Source organism: Balearica regulorum, chromosome 1, assembly GCF_011004875.1.
Source record: "Balearica regulorum gibbericeps isolate bBalReg1 chromosome 1, bBalReg1.pri, whole genome shotgun sequence".
Lineage (NCBI taxonomy): Eukaryota > Metazoa > Chordata > Aves > Gruiformes > Gruidae > Balearica > Balearica regulorum.
Window position 1 is genome coordinate 34038582 of NC_046184.1, and position 18991 is coordinate 34057572.

General features: G+C 39.7%; 1 protein-coding gene across 2 annotated transcripts in view; it reads right to left on the minus strand.

Moving 5' to 3' along the window:
* Positions 1-18991, minus strand: part of NELL2 (neural EGFL like 2) — a 155855-nt gene that overhangs the window by 124615 nt on the left and 12249 nt on the right. For both annotated transcript variants that reach the window (XM_075745148.1, XM_075745139.1), the window contains one exon: positions 8542-8692. In XM_075745148.1, the coding sequence (XP_075601263.1) occupies positions 8542-8692 (151 nt within the window). The remainder of the gene's footprint in view (positions 1-8541; positions 8693-18991) is intronic.

Consider the following 18991-nt stretch of genomic DNA (forward strand, 5'->3'; position numbering starts at 1 on the left):
TCCACAAGTGCACAGTGGACAGAAAAGCCACCAATTCAGTTTTTGTCCCTTTCTTTTGCTAAATACAGTTTTAGAGCCAGACAAAAATCTTCTGACATAGGATATTTTTGTTCAAAAATGCCGATCCATTCATTAAAACCAAATCTTTTGATAGAAACAAACATTCTCGCAGCAAGGTTTGTGGGGTCCAGGATGAAACGCTTGTTAAAATGAGAGACAGACAGAGCAAATCTAGGCTTTCTGAAAGACTTTCTCAAATACTCTTTAATGTCGCAGTTATTACCTATTTGAAAGCAGAGATCCCAAGTGAAGAGAGGTCTAAATCAGAAGAGGGTATTTCCCATATTGAAACAGAACGCACTAACAACAGGACAGTAAAACCAGTCTCTCAGGTTGACCTGGTGAGACTCTCCCACTACGTAGAATTCATTAATCAAAAAGAGTAAGTCAGGTACAAGAGCAACCTAAATACAGTAAGATGATGTCAAATCCTATGTCTATACTAATAAATAAAGGCAGCAAGCCCCATTCCCTGGTCCTGAAGACAAACATTAACAGCAGTCCTCCACTACAACTCGCATCCATATGGGCACACTCTCCCACTTTTTCCCTGAAATGGGTGTTTTTTTCCACAGTGCCTGTTGGGAACAGTCCCTGGCCAATGCTAGGCCACAAACCATGCCCCAGCACCATCTGCAAGGGTGCTAATTGTAGGAAACAAAAGCATGCCAAGGAAGATGCTAACAACTATGCAGGATGGACAACAGCAGGCCAGTGCTCCAGCCTGGGCCTGGGCACTGTCTGGTTTACTAGCACAGCCCGGGCCAGGCACTGCCAACAAAGCTTTTTACTGCATTGAGTGGGAAGAAAAAAATAAAATTACATTCCTCAGAACACTTGTCTCAGATGGAAAAGAACTAAGTTCAAGTCGCTGCTCCAAATCGGGCAAAGCAAAGATTAACAATGCGAGGAAAATGCCTCTGAAGCACCCCAGCCAGCGAGCTACTGATCATTCTGGCATTTACATCTCTTCTGCTGTTTATTTTCTTCTACCACAAAAAAGGTCAACCATTTCAGCTTTGTTCCAGCATGACGACTCCTCATCGCGCTGGATAGCTATGGAGGACAGCTGGGGAGGAGGAAGGTGCATTCCTGATGTGCACAAGAGACAGAGCCCCGTGCTGGGACATGCAGCGAGGAACACCCTCCCCGTTGGGATATTCATGGGAGAGAATGTTGGCTTCCCCACCTGCAGAGTTTGCACAGCTTCTGCTGAGTTTAGCACTATGATCCAAGAGCCCCTGGTCATCACAGGGGCATGATGCCCTGGACCCTCTAATGTTACTGCTGATGACCAAGTGAGGCTCCCAGCCAGCCTTCCCACAGTGCTTGTGGAAGCTCAGCAGGAGCTAGAAGCAAGACCTGAGGTCCCACCGAGCTCCTCAAAGGACGCCAAGAGGAGCTATTCTCCCAAAAAGTCCTGGCATGGTCTTGCAAAAGTTCAAACTTGTCCATTGTCCATGCCGTCCCTGTTCAAGCTGTGAATATGAAATCAAACTCCCAAACCAGGAAATACTTTTTGAAACGCAATTCTTGCCTTTGAGCAATTGCTCTCATACGTCCCATCTCTCTCACTAACCCCATTTATGAATATATTTATTCCCATTTTGTTCTCACTATCAAACAGCCCCAATAATACCAATTTTGTCTATCTGAAGCTTTCTTTTCTGCTAAAAATCAAGGAGGGAAGAAACTTTCCCAGATCAAACACTGTAAAAACAAATGGCATAAACCATCCCTCTCACTCCCTTTCTTGACAAAGTTTCTCCATGAAGAGCAAGAGGACTGCAAATATAAAAAACAACTTTCCAATATATTTATATTAGTAAAAGCAAGAGCCAGTTTCAACATAACTCTTTCTGTTTCCTATCTTGACAGAATACAAATTTCTTTGTTATTTATTCGTTAATAGAAATCCTTTCAAACAACAGGAGAAAAATAATGACATCTGTCAAAACTCACTTTTCAACTATTTCAGTGGTGGTTTTTAGTGTCCTAGGCAGGGAAAAATCTTTTGTCTCTTATTCAAGTAGGTCTGTCACTAGTCTCAACTCAAACTACAGGATCTGGGCTCATATAAGCATTTTGTAATAAATTCTCGACCAAATAACCCTGGATGAGTTGGCACTGCAATGATTTACATCAGCAGACAGGCAGACTACACTTGATTTAACAAAAGTTACAGGAAGGTGGTTTTAAGGTGAGTGCATTACAAGAATTTACATCCTATTGGCAATTGTTTTTCTTTTTTCTTTTTTTTTTTTTTTTCTTTTTTCTTTTGGTCACGAAGCATAAACTGAACCGAAGCAAAAAAACCCAGGGAACAGTGACAAGGCATCAATCAATTTAATATCATCCCTTGCAACCAATACTTAAAGAAACAGGTCATTCCCAATGTTATGAAGACATTAAATTAGAGTATAACGCAAAACTGCTGCTTTACAAATATTCTCCTCCAATCATCACCTGGGGATAGAAGTTAATCTTCTAAACCAACAGAAACAAGGAACTTTTCTCTTTTGGGGTATAAGCAAGAGCCAAGCCAAACTGTCAGTGGCTACACAGAGAATCCTTTGTCCCACAGAATCTTCTCAGGCACTAGAAAAGCAATGAATGAATGAAAGAAAATACTTTTTTTTTTTTTGACCTTTTCACGAAACATGCAAACTGCATCAAAAGAAAAGAAGGCTAACACCAGAGGAGTTGTAAATCGCTAAAGGAAGTCAATTCAAAAGCAACTGATTGTTATGAATAAATTTAAGAGGGTTCATAATTATTGTCAGAATAGTAAGAAACTGAGATTTCCTACCAAAAAAAAAAAAAAAACCAACAAACCCCAGAACATTATGACCTCCACTCTTCCAGCAAAGAATAGCACAGAGTGGTTTAAAAAGCAGAAATAAGCTACAACTTCTTTAGGCACAGGGAACAGCCACATACAGCTTTAATGTTTGAAAATGAATCCCATGCTATTCTTACCTAATGTCTACTCTGCAAGTTATTGATGGGGGGGGGGAGACCACCCCTCAAACAAAACCCACTTAACTCTACAGTATTGGCTTAAGTGGTAAATATTGGAAGTTTTTCTCAGCATAATGTGTTTGCAGCGGATTTTGTGGTGTCGGAGAGGAAACTTCACACTGCAGTCCAGAAATACAGACACTCATACATCAAGAGCAGGGAACATACAGTTCCACCTCTATTTTAATACAATGGTCAAATGACAGAACAAAATTCATGCATCGGGAGTTCACCTCTGGCAACTTATCTCCTTGTATGGCTAAATCTGTGAGAGAGAGAAATTGTCGCAGATAATTTCCTCCTGGACATTGAAAGAGGTCTGAAACTGCTGTAGAGTGCAGCCCAATTGACAGCGGATAGTCACAAGACACCAACAGCTGTGAAAACAAATGCTAAATAAGGCAGAAACTGAATAAATTAGTTGAGATACACAATTAAGTGTAGGGAGTGCCTGTCCATAATATTCTATTGATTTCAGTGCTCCATTTCAGGATATAAAAAGCATTAACTGAAGGAAAGAATGGTTAAACTGCAACCAGTGATTTCATCCTTTAAGGGCACTAATACGCAGTATCTCAAGAGATATGAATACAACATTAGTTGCATAAAGCCATCTAGCCATGAAGGGAAGAAAAAGCTTTGTTACATCACTCTGCTGTTGCCAATAAAATGAAAATATATGATGTAACAGTGAGACCTAACATATATCACAACCCCGCTACAGATTAAAATCATCTCTCTGCTGATTCGTCCATCAAAAAGAAGGTGAGACAAATTCAGAAGTGAAATGAGGAGGATAATACAGGTTAAACCGAAGGCTGAGAGCAAGCACACAGCAATCAGTGTTTAACAGTGCTTCCACTTGGACTTAAGGCATCACTTCATTAACACAATTAAAAATATTTACCTTGTTATTGTGAAGTACAATGCATTTTAGGCAGGGCACTCTATGTGGTCAAGGTGATGCTCTCACGTTAAGAAAACATTTGTAACTTCTATCCTTCAGATATATGCCATACATAAATCTGCCCAGAAAGATGCATTCAGCTGCCTGGAACCCATCTGAACAATTATTGATGTGCAATTTGGATTCCCCGACACCACAAGAGTGTTCTTGAAAGTATCACCTCCAAGCTATACCCAAAACTATCACTGCCTCAACTTCTCGGCTGCTCTAGTCAGTGGGGGAAAAAGCAATCTCTGTGGAAGAATATGAGCAAATTAGAAAGGGATAGTTACAGGTGTCTTTTCAGATTCCTTCACTTTAAGATCAGTTTTAAAAGATTTGAATACATGAAATACTAGGGAAAACCATAATAATTATAAAAAGGAAAGACTGCTTTGATACTCAATTAGGAAAAGAAAAATAAAAGTATTTAACAGAGTACAAAAGATGACTATATCTGCAGAAAATCCTTTCAGGAGCTACTTTTTGTGGTGACAGCAACAGCCCAGGCTCAGCAAATGCGCAAGCCTCAGATTTACATGGAGAACTTCTGCATCTATCTGATAGCCCAGGGACAGCATTCACCACATGACGTTAGAGAGGAAACTTTGGGAGAGCAGTCCTGTCAACTTCTTAAGACTCAAAGCCTTAACTAGTTGCATGACCATATCTCAGTGGAAGTATTCATTTTTGATGTTCTCCAAAAGGGAACCAGCAAAAAAAAGAAAAAACAACAACAAAAAAACCCCATAAACTAGACAACACAGAGTGAATCAGTAAGCTCTGAATCACGTAAACTATTTTAAGTATATAGTTTTAAAGAAAATTACAAAATTAAAATAGTAACTGCAATTTAGGAAATGTCCTAGCATACTTGCACCGAAGTCCCTAGACCCATGCAAAGAGAGGATGAGTTGTTTACTCTGACTTACTTTCAAAAATGCATAAACGATTTCCCAAGGTACTGAATAAATGAACATACCTTTTTCCACTTTTTAAACAAACATTGTGATTTTCTTGTACCTTAGAAATTCTTTTCCCCTAGAACCATTAGTTGTTATGAAACCTCTGTAAAATGAAACATATTAAAAGGTACTTGTGTGATAACTGATTATATCCTCCAGTTACAGCCACCTCCAGCCTTCCTCACCACCATTCCACTCCTCACTGCAGAAAAGTAAGAGCCAGTACTGACTTCTGTAAATTAAGATTCTATTGTGTGATAGAATCTATCTATTCTATTCTAGTGTGATTCTATCACACAAGGCAGCGCTTCAATACAAGCACAACTTTTTTGACATCAGAGGAGCTATACAAGGCTAAAGCTGGTGCAAAGGAGTGGCATTGCTACTTCTACCAACTATGATGACTGCTATGACAGAGAGTTCACAAGAAGTTAAGAACTAAAGGGTTGTTGCAGACAAGTCCCTGGTTAGAAGTGGGCAAGGTCAGAGCCATGGAAATCCAGCACTGAAGAAGCAGTTATTTAACGTAACCCATCCAAATGCTTCCTTTTAACTTCTGCATTCTCTTGTCTTTATTGTCATTCATCACAAAAGAAAATGAAAACCATAAGAGACACTATAGGAGACTCAGAGATGCTAGATCCACACCTGAGTCAGCCCTCATTTTAGCACAATTAAATAGAACAAACCCTACTATGGCACACAGACATCTTTCTGCACATCCTAGCACAGAATAAACCAGAATGTGTTTATTAAAAGCTTAATGGCACATCTAATTTAATAGCCACAAGTTCTTTCTGGCCATACGTTTGTTGATTTTACACTTGCTGAAGGTAATGAAGATTTTCCCTGACTGTAAGGGGATCAATTAAGTCTAACATTTTTAAAACAAATTTTTCAAGTTTCTTTTTAAATAGATCACCTAATAAACTTGCAAAGCAAGCAATGAAATACGCACGAGTAGATTGTTCTTTAGCTACTTCATCCAAAGCTGACCTGATGAGTGACTCTATTTGCCTAAATAACCTAGAAGGCTTTTTTCTTCCTCTTTGATTATCCAAAAGCTTACAAGGAGACCCCAAAAACATAAAGCATATATCCCTATATAAAAAATTGTAAACACTAGGCATCACTTAAGAGGACATAGTAAGATAAAGAGGTCACATGGGCTAAAACGGTGGTAGGAGGTTTTTTCAGCAAGGTGTGAACTGGGTATTACCTTCATTTTTCATAGCTTTAACATTTTAACATTAAAATAAGAGTACTAACAGTTTCCACAGTTAAGAGAAAAAAGGGACTCAGAAACGCTCAACAGTGCCACTCAGTTATGCATCCACAGTTAAAATACCTACACACATAATGCAGACCTGATTTCAGCTAGAAACCTTGACAAATGCTTTCCATTGCAGTTAAGACAATTTCCAATATGCAGATAAACAAAAGATGGTGAAAATATAAAAATAAAACCTGCTAATTTCTTCAAAAAGTAAAAACATTATCCATATTTTGTTAAAAATCTAATCACCCATCCATAAAAACACACCAGTATAAAATAATAGGATTTTCAGAGTCCTGTCTGTCACCCTTTTATAGCCATATTTTATATGGGCATGGGCAGATGACATGGATGAATCAGATTCAAATGAGATAAGCAGCATTACGCTTATACGGCCATGCAATGTGGACACCAGCACCGCTCTAGCCTTTCCTTTTCTTTGCAATGGCTGGATAGAATCAATTGAACGCATTCTTGTTTGTGTAAGAGCAGTGGTGGGTCTACTTGCCCAGCTTTACTTACTTCAAGAATTAATTAATTTTCCCAAACAATACCTCAAATTCTTCTGCAATCCTTCAACGAAAGTTCATTGCACATTATTTTTTGTACTTTTATCACTCTTTATGTTCACTAAGTATCAGTGTTTTCTCCCAGTTGGCCATCGTCCAAGTTTATTTGCCCAAGTTTTACCCAGTTATACACTGCACATTTTTTTGATCTTCTACAGCATGTCTGTCTTCATGCCATTCCTGAGGCCAGGAAAGGTTTTCTAGGAAACACTGCCTCCTTTCCAAAAGGCTATGGTTATTCCAGACTCTGAGACTTTCACATTGGTGACCTCTTTGCCCACCTCTGCAGCTATTTTGGCACATGAAGGTTTCATCTCTAATTTTGAAACTTCAAATATAGTTGCATTAGCCCTACCAGCAGCCCAATCAATCCGTGTTCTTCCTACAAATGTAGAAACAAGCTTTGTCAGGACGCAGCTGGCTCTGCAGACCTAGTCTCACATCTGAGACAGAATAAACTTTTCCATCTGGGATGATTTGCACATATGGTTGTACAGTCTGAGTTCGAAACTCAATAATCACAGTTGCCCAGTTCTGTCCCTTGCAAATTGCTCGCTCCTGCACATGAGAAGGAGCTAACAGGTAACAGAGAAGCCCCTTGGCTCTTCCATGATACAACATCTGTAAACATCATACAGAAGGCATTCAGCCACTCCCATGCAACGTTTAAACGCGCTTTTATAAACCTGGCATAATGATCCTTGGGAATGTTTTCCCTTTTTTCTTCTTTTTCTTGTTTGTTTTGGGGGGTTTGGGGTTTTTTGGGGGGTTTGTTTGTTTTTTTTAAATAGGTGAATTGCAGAAGATGGGGCCTCTGGGAAATAGAATAAAAGTCGAATTGGAGCATCTTCCAGCACTAAATAATTGTCACCATGCCTGCTAATGATAACTTGTACACTCATGTCAAAGAAACAGACATTTTGCTTTGCTTGAACATCTGTCTTTACTTTTTTTTTTTCCTATCTTGTAGTGAGACTGTCAAGAAAGAATTCTGGGATTGTACACAGGAAAATAAAAAGGACTATGAACCTAAGGCAGAGATCATCTGTTGCTTGTGCTAATAACTGCTTAGAAAGTACACATTTTAAAACTCCTTTTTGTTCTGTCACAGAACCATAGGGTGGTTATCTTTAATAGCTATTACTCAGACAGATATATAAAGAATATTTTATTTCTCTAGCAGTCGTTATCCTATCAAAGGGATAATCCTTAAATGTTCTGTGTCATTCACTTTAATTTTTTAAGGCTGACAACATTTTGAGTAAAGTGCTCCGCCGTTCATGGGAGGTGTAAGCCCGTAACTGGGGGATATTTTTTGCTTTATTTAAACTGCTTGCAGCATTAAAAACCAACTGGTGAAGAGGTGGACGTACAGGGCCAGGCTTTGTGAATCAGTGTAGCTATATTGACGTGACAGTTTTACACCAGCTGAGCACCTGGTCCTTACGGTTATGAACGACAAGAGAGAGCTGGCTTTTCGTGCCCTTGGTGGCAAGAGATGTTTAAAGAGTAACAGCTGTTCCACTTTCCCTTGGCTGATTTGGACTTGTGATTTTTTATGGATCTGCACAATATGCCTACCCAAACACTATAAATATTTGCAAATAGCCTGCCACCCAACAATTTTGCCCTAATTTATGTTCAATTTTTGACTGCATAAATACATCCGCTTTCATTAACTAGCATACAGGAAGCAGTACTTACCTGTGATCTAAATGATGAATAGAGAGAATAACCCCTGAATTCAAATGGGCTTGTTTTAAGGTCGCCAGGATTGTGAATTCATATTTATTTCTTAACTTCTGAAAAAAAATTTCAGCTGTTTCTGGAGATGCTTTGACACTTCTTGAAGTATCTAAAAAAAAAGGAAACAGAAAAAACACTCAGCATAAGAACTTATTTTACTTTACATCCTCAACTCAAAGAGCTTACAAAATAACAAGCTACTCCTGAGTAGCATAAACAAACAGACAGGCAAAAGCAGGGACCAAAGTATTTTATTAAACATCTGCTTTTACATGCAACAGGAGTCATTTCAATGAAAGAGAACACATTTTCTAGGACATCCACTCTATTCGGGGGAGGGGGGAAGTGTTGTTTTGGTTTTAAGACAGGGTCATAACTCCTTTACCTTCTCCATGGATGGCCAGATGGTACCTTTAATATCTCATCCTAAATATGGACCCAGTAGCAGCAAAGCACAGAGTGACAACACTGGACATGAGCCTGAGCTGTGAAGCGCAACCTGAGCAACTTTTTAATGACTTCTACAAAAATGTTATGCTTAATAGCTACACACAATTAATTTTTTTTTTTTTTTTTAAAGAGCAGCATCTCTTTAGGGACAATTTACTCAAGTTTAAGTAATAGTTATAAATTAACTTAAAAACTCAGCATCTTTCAAAATATATTGTCTCTAACTAATCACTATATACTCCAGTTGTGCAACATGTTGCTGCTGCTTCTTGCACAAGACATCATGAACATTTGCTGGAGTAATTGCACACACTCAATAAAGGTTTTGCTTTTGAAAAACCCCACACAACCAAGACTGAAGCAATGTTTCTGCTGAATTTGCATGGAACATGCATAGAAAATAAAAAGGCCCAACCTTAAGCCCTCTAGAGAGATAATTTACAAAATAAGATGTCAAATGCTAGAAAAACAATTCCCAAGGTTTTCCATAATACGTTACACTAGAAAAAAATTAATATATATTTTTAATGCACAAAATCAATTCATTAGCGTGTGTAATCAACTGCGTAAGAATTAAATCAATTCACAAGCTTCTTGTCATTGCAATTTGACCATCCAGCTCCAGCTCAGGGACACTAATTCAGGGAAGCAACAGCAGCAGAGAGCTAACTGCAACAGAAACTGTGTTTTTCTTTTGGCAGTGCCGGAGCTGAGATCTCAAGTAAGCTTACACTGCTGTTCTGCTGTAAAACAGGTTTATACTTTAAGCTGTATCTATGAAGATGCTACTCTGTATTAACAGCAGTTTACTGTGGTTTATGGACCAGGAATATTTTTTTAATATGTGTTTAAGAAATGCAACAACCTGTACAACCCTGCAATCCTAACAAAGCTCCTGCACAGTGTCACACCAGGTTGAATTTGATTCATTTTTTACAAAGGGGAATCCAAAAGACAAAAAAAAAAAAGGGGGGGTGGGAGAGGGAGAAAGAAAAGATCACGTAAAGCTTTTTTTTGGTGAAAGTTCACGTCTTTTCTACTGTGGATTGGGTAACTCCCTCACTGTAGCAGAATTCCATGGTATTTTAATGGAATTGTTAATAAATCATAAGGCAACTCAAATACAATTACATCAAAGCGTTCATTTTTAGCCAAGGGACAATAACAGAGTGGAATGACATAAGTTTGCATGCTGGAAGATAGTTTAACTGCATTAACAATTTCTAGCAATATAAACAATCTACTCCCAAGAGACAGAGCAGAGGAAGGACACACAAGGAACATATTCTCTAATCACGATCACAGGATCTTCACGCACTGCAACTCTCAGCAGCAGCTTTCCTACCAAGATAGAGAAGAACACAGGAAAATACAGATGTGGAACTCACTTAAAAGCCTATAGAGTCTGATTCCTAGATGCAAAGCACATCCTCCAGCCCTGTGTGCCATGGCGGGGAGATGGGTTTCTCAGCTTAGAAAGCCCAACCAACATCCTCTTCTATCGCAGGTTCATTATCATTTGTACATCTACAGTCTGCTTTTGGGCCCACAAACACATTACATGTTTACACTGAAATGAGACCAATGTCATTTTGCCTAATGACAGAAGATCTGACGAAGCATAATCAAACTATGTTTGCATGCTTGTGCACGTAGTCAAGAGTGTCTGCCCTGAGGGGCAGAGCTCCCCTGCCTGAAGGGCTTGCAGCCTCAGAAGCCTCAGTCAGGATGAGCAGTGCAACTTTAAATAAAAGTGAGAAAACAAAACCCAGAGCAAGTTGAGACCACTGGAATGTGGGAAGTCATCTTGCTTACGTATTAATAATTGTTACTACTTTGTAACAACACTCTTGTCCCCCAACAACCTTTTATACTTCTTTTAAACTTTCTGGGTAGAGATATTTCTCTTTTACTTCAGTAGATGATGAGATTATAGAAACCAAGCCTATAGAGTATATACCATGAACACCCTATGCTTTTTCAGCCACGTTAATTCAGGCAGATTCCTCCTCACCTGAAACATTGCAAGAGTTGCTAGGAGAAAAGGGGAGGGTGGAGAAAAAGGGCTATGAAGATGATTGCCACATCATAATTGCTCACCTCCCTGCAATTTATACAGGGCTGATAAAGCACACATCCATGCGAACATGCTAGTGAAGAAACTGCGTAGGTCCTTCATCCAACAGCTTCTGTGTCTGGACACTTCAGTCTCACTCTGACTTAGAGAGTGAGCACACAGGAATCTATAGAGGCATTGAGGCACTGAATAGATACTATCAATTTCCACAGACGTACATTGGAGTTGGACACACAATATTTATGGTTTAATATGGCAGTAGGAAAAGACAGGAGGTATACATATCAAATGTGAATTTGATGCAAAGACAGAGATAGGAAGAAGATTGGATGGAAAAAAAGTCAAGCAAGACAAAAAAGAGGAAGTCAGGTCAGAATTGTGGGAAACAGCAGAACTGCAGAAAATTCCCTAGGTGTTCTTGTTCGTTCCCATTGTCTCCAATGGATTTCTTCCAGGTTTCCCTCAAGACAATGAAATGGTAGTAAGAAGGAAGATGAGAAATGCAGAACAACTACCTTTTTCCAAAGATTCCAGATTATCCCTGTGCAGCTCCGAACCCTGGAAGATACTAGAGTGCCTCTCTGTCCCGGTTACCCTCTGGTTTATCCCTCTACATCATTCCTATTTTTAACTACTATCACACCCTACCAGTGGAAACCATAAATGCTCTGTGCTGGAGATGGAAAACAGTCCGTGGAGAATATGCTTACCTAACAAAAATAAAATCCACAACTTTTCAATTAGAAAGAAATATTAATTTCCACCAAATTCCTATGATATTCTCATTAGCAACTGATGAAAGAAAGTATATGCATAACACCCCTACCATTATACAAGGCCAGTTCCAATCCACATAAATAATTACTTCCTCCTCCTCCTCCATGCACTTTTATTCTAATTGAAGCTATTGGGATGCAAACACCGTGCTACAGATGGCCTGCGCTTTAGCAATGAAACAAACCCTCGCCATCACTGGAGCTCTTCAGAGCCCTCCCAGTCCTCATTGCTGCACTGAAAGAGGAGGGGGAAACACAGAGCTGGCTCTATGTCTGCAAGAGAGGAATCTTTTTTAATGTCTATTCATGTCACCCCTGTGAATCATTACCCGATCACTAGGTTGAACGAGAGTTTTCCATCCTTTTATCTATAAAGCCATATCTGGGTACCCTATAATCATTCATCACGACCTTACACTACCTTCTTGTATACAGATGAAAGTATCAACACCCGATTAGATCATGCTGAAAGCCTATATATTATTGCCACATTAACTGCTAGAGTATTAAATTGCCAAAACACACGGCCACTCGCTTTTGGTATTGCAAATAGGTCAGTTCATATTTGCTGTATCGAAGAGCTACACAGCCTTTTGAATTATTACTACTCTGATGAAGCACCCTTTGCTCAGGGCAGGCACCAGCTGGATTTCTTAAAGACCACTTGAAGGTCCTTGATCCATTAGATCCATTCTTTTTACACTAACACAACAGTGCAAATCCCTCATTCCAACTGCCTTTGAGCACTAGAGGTAGGTGCTTGATAGATCACCAGCTGTGCTCAATAAATACTGATTCAGGCTTGTTCTTGACATTTGGCTTCTAGTAATCATTTTAAGACCTGAGGAAAATACTTTACTGGAACTGGACTTCTTCCATAATAGCTTGGAAAATCAAACTGGTATATCTCAGATAATAATTTGTGGTTTCTCAACAGTTATATAAAAACTTCATACTGTGAACATTTCTAATACACAAAACCAAAGGCATAAATCTTTTGTTATTAGAGTGCAAAAATAAGGAGAGAACTATTAGTTTGAATGAGAAATTTGTCTCTAGCCATAATACCTACATATTGGGTTTACTTTCCTAGAACATTGCACGTGTTTGGTATGACCACACCATAACAACTCACAAACCCATAGTGTCAACACTCCATCTTTAATTTATAGAAGAATGAAGTGCAAAGTGACAATGAAAGGAACAAAAATCCAAACTCAAGGCATGTTGCACTCCTTGTTCAAGTTAAAGGTTATAGCACGGAAATGCCTTTACAAGGAATAATAACGCTCATGTGCTAACACATGCAGCTGGTTTGAGACACGCAAGTTAGTAAAAGTACTGAAAACAACACAGCAGACTGGGGGAAGGAGGCTGGCAGAAGGGAGAATTAACTCATACCATAGCTGGCAATGATAATGATTTACAAAGACACAGACACACAGTAGGTGGTGGTCAACCTTCAGCTGCAACATCTAGTTATGAGGTGATCAGCTGGCCACAGATGCAGAAAACCAAGTCTTTTAAGATCTAACATTGCAAAGCAAGCTGACAACCCAGTGAAGAAAACCACTGACCATAAGACCTGCAGGAACTCAACCCTTCAGAGGGCAAACTTAGTGGCTGCCTCTGCAGCTTGCAACAACCATCACAACTGAGACTCATTTTCCCTCTCAGAGACAATCTGCAGTCAGAGCTTTGCAGCAAACACCAAAGCCACACAAGTGTCTCCTGGAGGTGTCAAGTGTAGACATTGATATTTCAGTCATGCTCATGAGATGACAGTTACTACACTATAACCAAGATAGTAAGTCTAACTTTTAACAGTACTCACTCCACAGGTCCAAAGGCACTTCCACCAGTCTAAACTTGTGCTGCAGAAAGAGGTGGTTTCACCCTTTGTTCTGCCACCAGCCTTTAATTCCTTCTCCTCATGCCTATGGTGACAACTGAATTCATGCAAACATACGAGGAACTGTATCAGGCAACTGCTCCAGCTATTACTAGCCAAGCTCTGCCTTGAAAAAAAAAAAAAAAAAAAAAAAAAAAGTGTTGGAAGTAGCCATGAAGAAGTTACCAGAGGTAAGCAGGAAAATTTCCATACACAGCACCAGCAGCGTACTAAATTGCACAGTGAAAAGACTACATGCAAATATGATTTAGGACAAGCCATTCATTACAGATGTTTTCCAGTCCACAATAAAAATAAACAGTTATTAAATGGAATGGATAACTTGCCTTAGCAAAGGGTGTGCTCTTGACTTTCTGAAGTGCATCTAAAGCTAAACGTACAGTACGAACTAAATTATAAAACAAACTCCTGCAGAAGAGTCTTTGAAGGAGGCATTCTAATTAATTGAGCTCTACAGTTTGTTTCGTGTGCACATAATCAGCTTTTAATAGCAGCATCTATAAATCAATTCTGCATCTGACCGTAGGTTGTCTGAACTACTCAAATTAAATTCTAGTGGTTTGTGAGAAAAAGGAGCACTGCAGGGTGCAAAGAGCCTGAAAAATATAATAAGGCTAGCTTAGTTTTGTTTCATTTTCTCACACTAGCTGAGATCAGTGTCACAAGCATATATTCAATCGTGTCACTTCCCTATATTAAAATTTTTGGCTAATCTTTTTCTTAACTAGGGATTTCATGCAGCCTACAAGGGGCAACAGTATCTGAGACTGTTTACTTCATATTGTTCTTTTATTTAAATAACCAACGTGGGCTAAGCTGCTCCCAGCAAATGGGGCAGCATGCAAAGCCAATCCAAAACCAGAATCTTTACAAGGTTGAAAGGGTACAGTAGGTTTTTAAGTGGAGCATGGTGCATTCAAATTCAGGACTTGCATTCCTGTAATGAAAACTGAAGACAGAAAGAAGTAAAACAACCTTCATTAGACCAAAACCCTGCTAGATGTGTTATGCTTTAGATACTTCAGTGGGAAGGTTGATTGGTTTGCCTTTTTTTTTTTTAATACATCTGACTCTATTTGAACTGATGCATAAGATACTGATGGATAAAACATTTTGAGCTACTTTTCCTATACATTTGTTCATCATATTCTCATAGATTCCCAATTGCTTCAGAGAGAATAGCAAAACAGGATCAGCTACAGTTTTTCAAACCCACGTGAACCTGATTTGATTTCCTCAAGGCTGTAGGAAGGAACTCTGCAGGAGTTTTGGGAGAAGGTGTTGCAGCTACACCTCAAGTGTGAAAGACTACAAGATACGGGGTAAACACTGACCCTGTAAGACTCCCACTGGGGCCATTCCCAAAGGGTGTGCATGACCTGCAGGGCCCAGGAGCACTGCCCACTTCCCAAGTCTGGGTGAACACTGGGACTACAATCCAATTGTACATCAGAATCCAACTGGGTGCATCTAGACTTTTACACACCCAAGCGCTCCTTAAAAATTGGGTACAACCTGGTCTCACCAGAACAAAGACCCACAAATGCCGTGAGTAAAGATTCTAATAAAGCTCCCAAGCTGAATGACCAGGACCTTGGGATACCCCACAAAACGTTTAAAGGGGGTATCACACAAACTGCCCTTATAGTTTAGACACCACCACAGTGATCACCAATTCTGTGTGCCTCGCTTCTTATTTCCATTACAGAAATGCCTCAGCGAGGATGTACGCAGAAAGAACTGCAGTGGATGGGAAGGAGGAAAGGAGGAGGACAACATGCACTTCGGCTGAAACTAAACAATCGAAACAAAAACTGACTTGAAGCCAAATCATTAAATCAAATAAAAACAAGGGGGAAATGTCACAGTTTGTTCTTGCAGCATTTGGGGAAGTTCCAATTGCCTTTGCTTTGTAGCTTTCTCTATTCTGAATGTCAGCTACAGCTTTGGTGTGGCATCCAGCAAGGGCTTTCTTCCAGCTCAAACCGTATGCAAAGTCCCAGGAGGCACTACGAACTAACACAGGAGACTACAAAAAGGACCTGTCCTGAACGCATACATTTTTTCCCACAATTATATTGACTGCTCATACTTATATCCTCAAAAAATGTTAATCATATCACTTCTGGCCAAAACTCTGGCTCACCTACAAGCTACATACTTGTGTGTTTAAAGTCATTTTGGCATAGCTGAGAACACAAATCCACTGTGGGACAAGTGGGGGGGGAAGGTATTGAGAGCCTGGACACATATGCTTGAGTACAGCTGCAATTTTTCTGATCTGAAATAACCAAACCATTATCAAGGACCTAACTTGCTTGCGTAATCGGAAGTAGTTTGTGCATTTGCATAAGTAATCATGATTTCATTCAAAGCACTTTGTTTGTAATGCTTTCTTCTCCATGGTCAAAGTCCCCAGGGAATTTTTGCTTGGTTTGTTAAGGTTGTTTGCTTTTTTAACTTTTTTTTTTTTTTTTAAAGCCAAAGGAATATTTAAAATTGTCAACTATGCAAATGAAATTAAAATAGAATATATTTAATAGGGGGAAAACCTTCTACCTGATGTGATCAAATGGGATAATTGAGTGGCAGCAAGTCCACAAACATTTCTGCCAGCTCCTGGCACTGACTTGGATGACTCTTTAGGAAAGAGCTTGCAAATCCAAGACTGTCTGGGGCAAACTACGGCTCTACTATATTATGCATTCACTGTAAATTGACAATAATACCACTGAAATCTGACTAGAAGCGTTCTGCAAAAGATGATACAATGCAAGCTTGAAAGTGATTATACTGGTGGCTGGGTTAAGCCTCTGAGCTTATGTACTGGCTGCTTTGAGAAACCAAGGAAAGTCACATCAAGCTGAATCTTTCTGTAATGCAAAGCTTACCTTCCCACAGCCTGACTACTAACTTCTCCTGTAGAAACAACCTTCTTCACGTCCCTGTGAGTCTACAAAACAATTGTTCGGGTGCTAGCCACTAACATACAATCAAGTTCTTTCAAAACATGGCCAAACCCCTGAAATGATCTTGAGATTGGGGCTATGAAGCCATTCTTTCTGGCACACACGTACTTAACTAGACCACGCTGTGTGGAGTGGGGAAGGTGGATCTTTGCTTCCAGCCACTACCCAAGAGAATCCAATTGCTTCAGTGAAGCTGTTAAATGCACGGTGCAGCTGCTTGGCATGATTCCCCACCTGAATTACAGATCAGGGAAATGTCCCTTCAATGGTGGCGTATCTCACTGTGTCAGCAGCACAATACAAACAGCCATACCTAGCACCTGTGCTCCGTTAGTAGATCCAAACAACACGGGGAAATAGATGCAGAGAGATCAAGTGGCAGTTTCACACCACTATAAACATCCATTTGAGCATCAGGACTAAGTATCACAGGTCTCTCAATCTCAGGCTTAATTTGCCAGAGCACAATGCTAAGACACTCAGACGTCTCTCATCCTCCCTTTGGCTGTGGTCCCTCTGGCAAAGAAGGGATTTACACCAGGATTACAAGTGGAAGCCATGTACTGTAAGGTAAAGCAGCCTGGCTGCACCGCAATAAATCAGGTGTGCTCTTCCAAAAGAGCAGACTGCATCTACAACAGCGTATTTCTGACAATTTTTCAAACATTTTGCAAATGAAAGGATAAGAAACCTAATTGTAGGAAAATCTGAACTTTAAATGTGTAGGGCTCCAGATTAGAAGTCTGTTCTTAGCACAGGAGGCTGAAGCAGCTGATTTGCTTAACAAACAATACAGATCCTACCACGCTAGATTGCTACTAAAAAAACTCCCACCAAACTGCCAAAGAAAATGTGAATGTGCACTCCTGAACATTTTTGAAAGGAATACAAGAAATGTGCACATCAACGCAGGGGGAAGCACTACACAAAAGTTCTATCAGGAATTTTTAAAGGCACACATGATACAGAAAACCACTGCTCCTTGCCCACAAGAAATACTATCCTTTTCACTGTAACTATGTCATCATGCTAGCTACTATCACCAGGAGAGAGGGTGTTACTCAGTGGGGACTTACTACATGATAACAAGGTGACAAAGATAAAATGATACTTCTATTCTTGTTACAGAAATTCCACTTCTAACAAATTAAAATGTGTACTGTATGGTATGCCCCAGGTATTTATTATTGTAATGCTTTCTGGTGATTTATAGGTTCCGGATTATCAATTATATGATGCAATAGCTTTTTTGATTACTAGTTTTCCCTAGTCTATATTCCAACACTATTCTCAATTCCTCTTTAAATTCTGAAAACTCTTTATATTCACTCCATCATAGGTAGTATCAAGCGCTGCTACTTATGATGATGTTTAGGTTTTTCAGGACCAACACCACTATAAAACCTATTATGTTTGAACAGCGACACAGAGGTAGCACAGAGTGGGATTTCTGTCTGCTTCTTCAAGACAGGTTCCAGCTACATTTAAAAGGTCGCACCTACTATAGCTTTATAAATATATATGTGTAGATATACATGCACAGCTCACACCCCTTTAGCCACAAAGCAGTTTTCTAGAAGCTGCTTTGAGAACACCTTGAAACCTGTGGAGAAAATCAAGCCTGTCTTGTTTTCCTTGCTGCTGCCATCTGTGGCATATGCACCTAGTTATGCTTGGCTGCATACTGTCATACGAGCACTTTGTGTCAAACTGACCTAACAACAAACAAAAATATTACACCAAGCAATGCTGTTAACACTGGGACACAGATTGAAGAGCAGAAGAAAAAAAATGCATCGCCTTCCAGCCCTACTGGTACTGTAATAAGGGCATGACACACATGAGAACTGCTAAAAGATTGAATTTATTTCCAGTCCCTAGTCGTATTGCACGGTCAGGATTTAAAAAGTCACGCCGAGGGGGAGGACAGGAGGAGGAAGCAGTGTTGTCAGCCTTTTCCAAATGAAAAAGCAAGCTACCTAAGGTAAACAAAGCCTAATCAATTAAAAAAGAAAAAATAAAGTACAAACTTAATGGCAATAATAAACAGCGCAGGCAGATTATTCTAAGTGTAGATCAAGCTAGAGTACTTGGACTACCCGCCTCCCAAGGATATGTCACAATTCAGACTTCTGAAATATATCATATTCCAGTGGTGAACTGGGTCATATGATGATAGACTGTAGAAGACCAGCGCTCACCAGGGCACCTCCGCATTAGGATC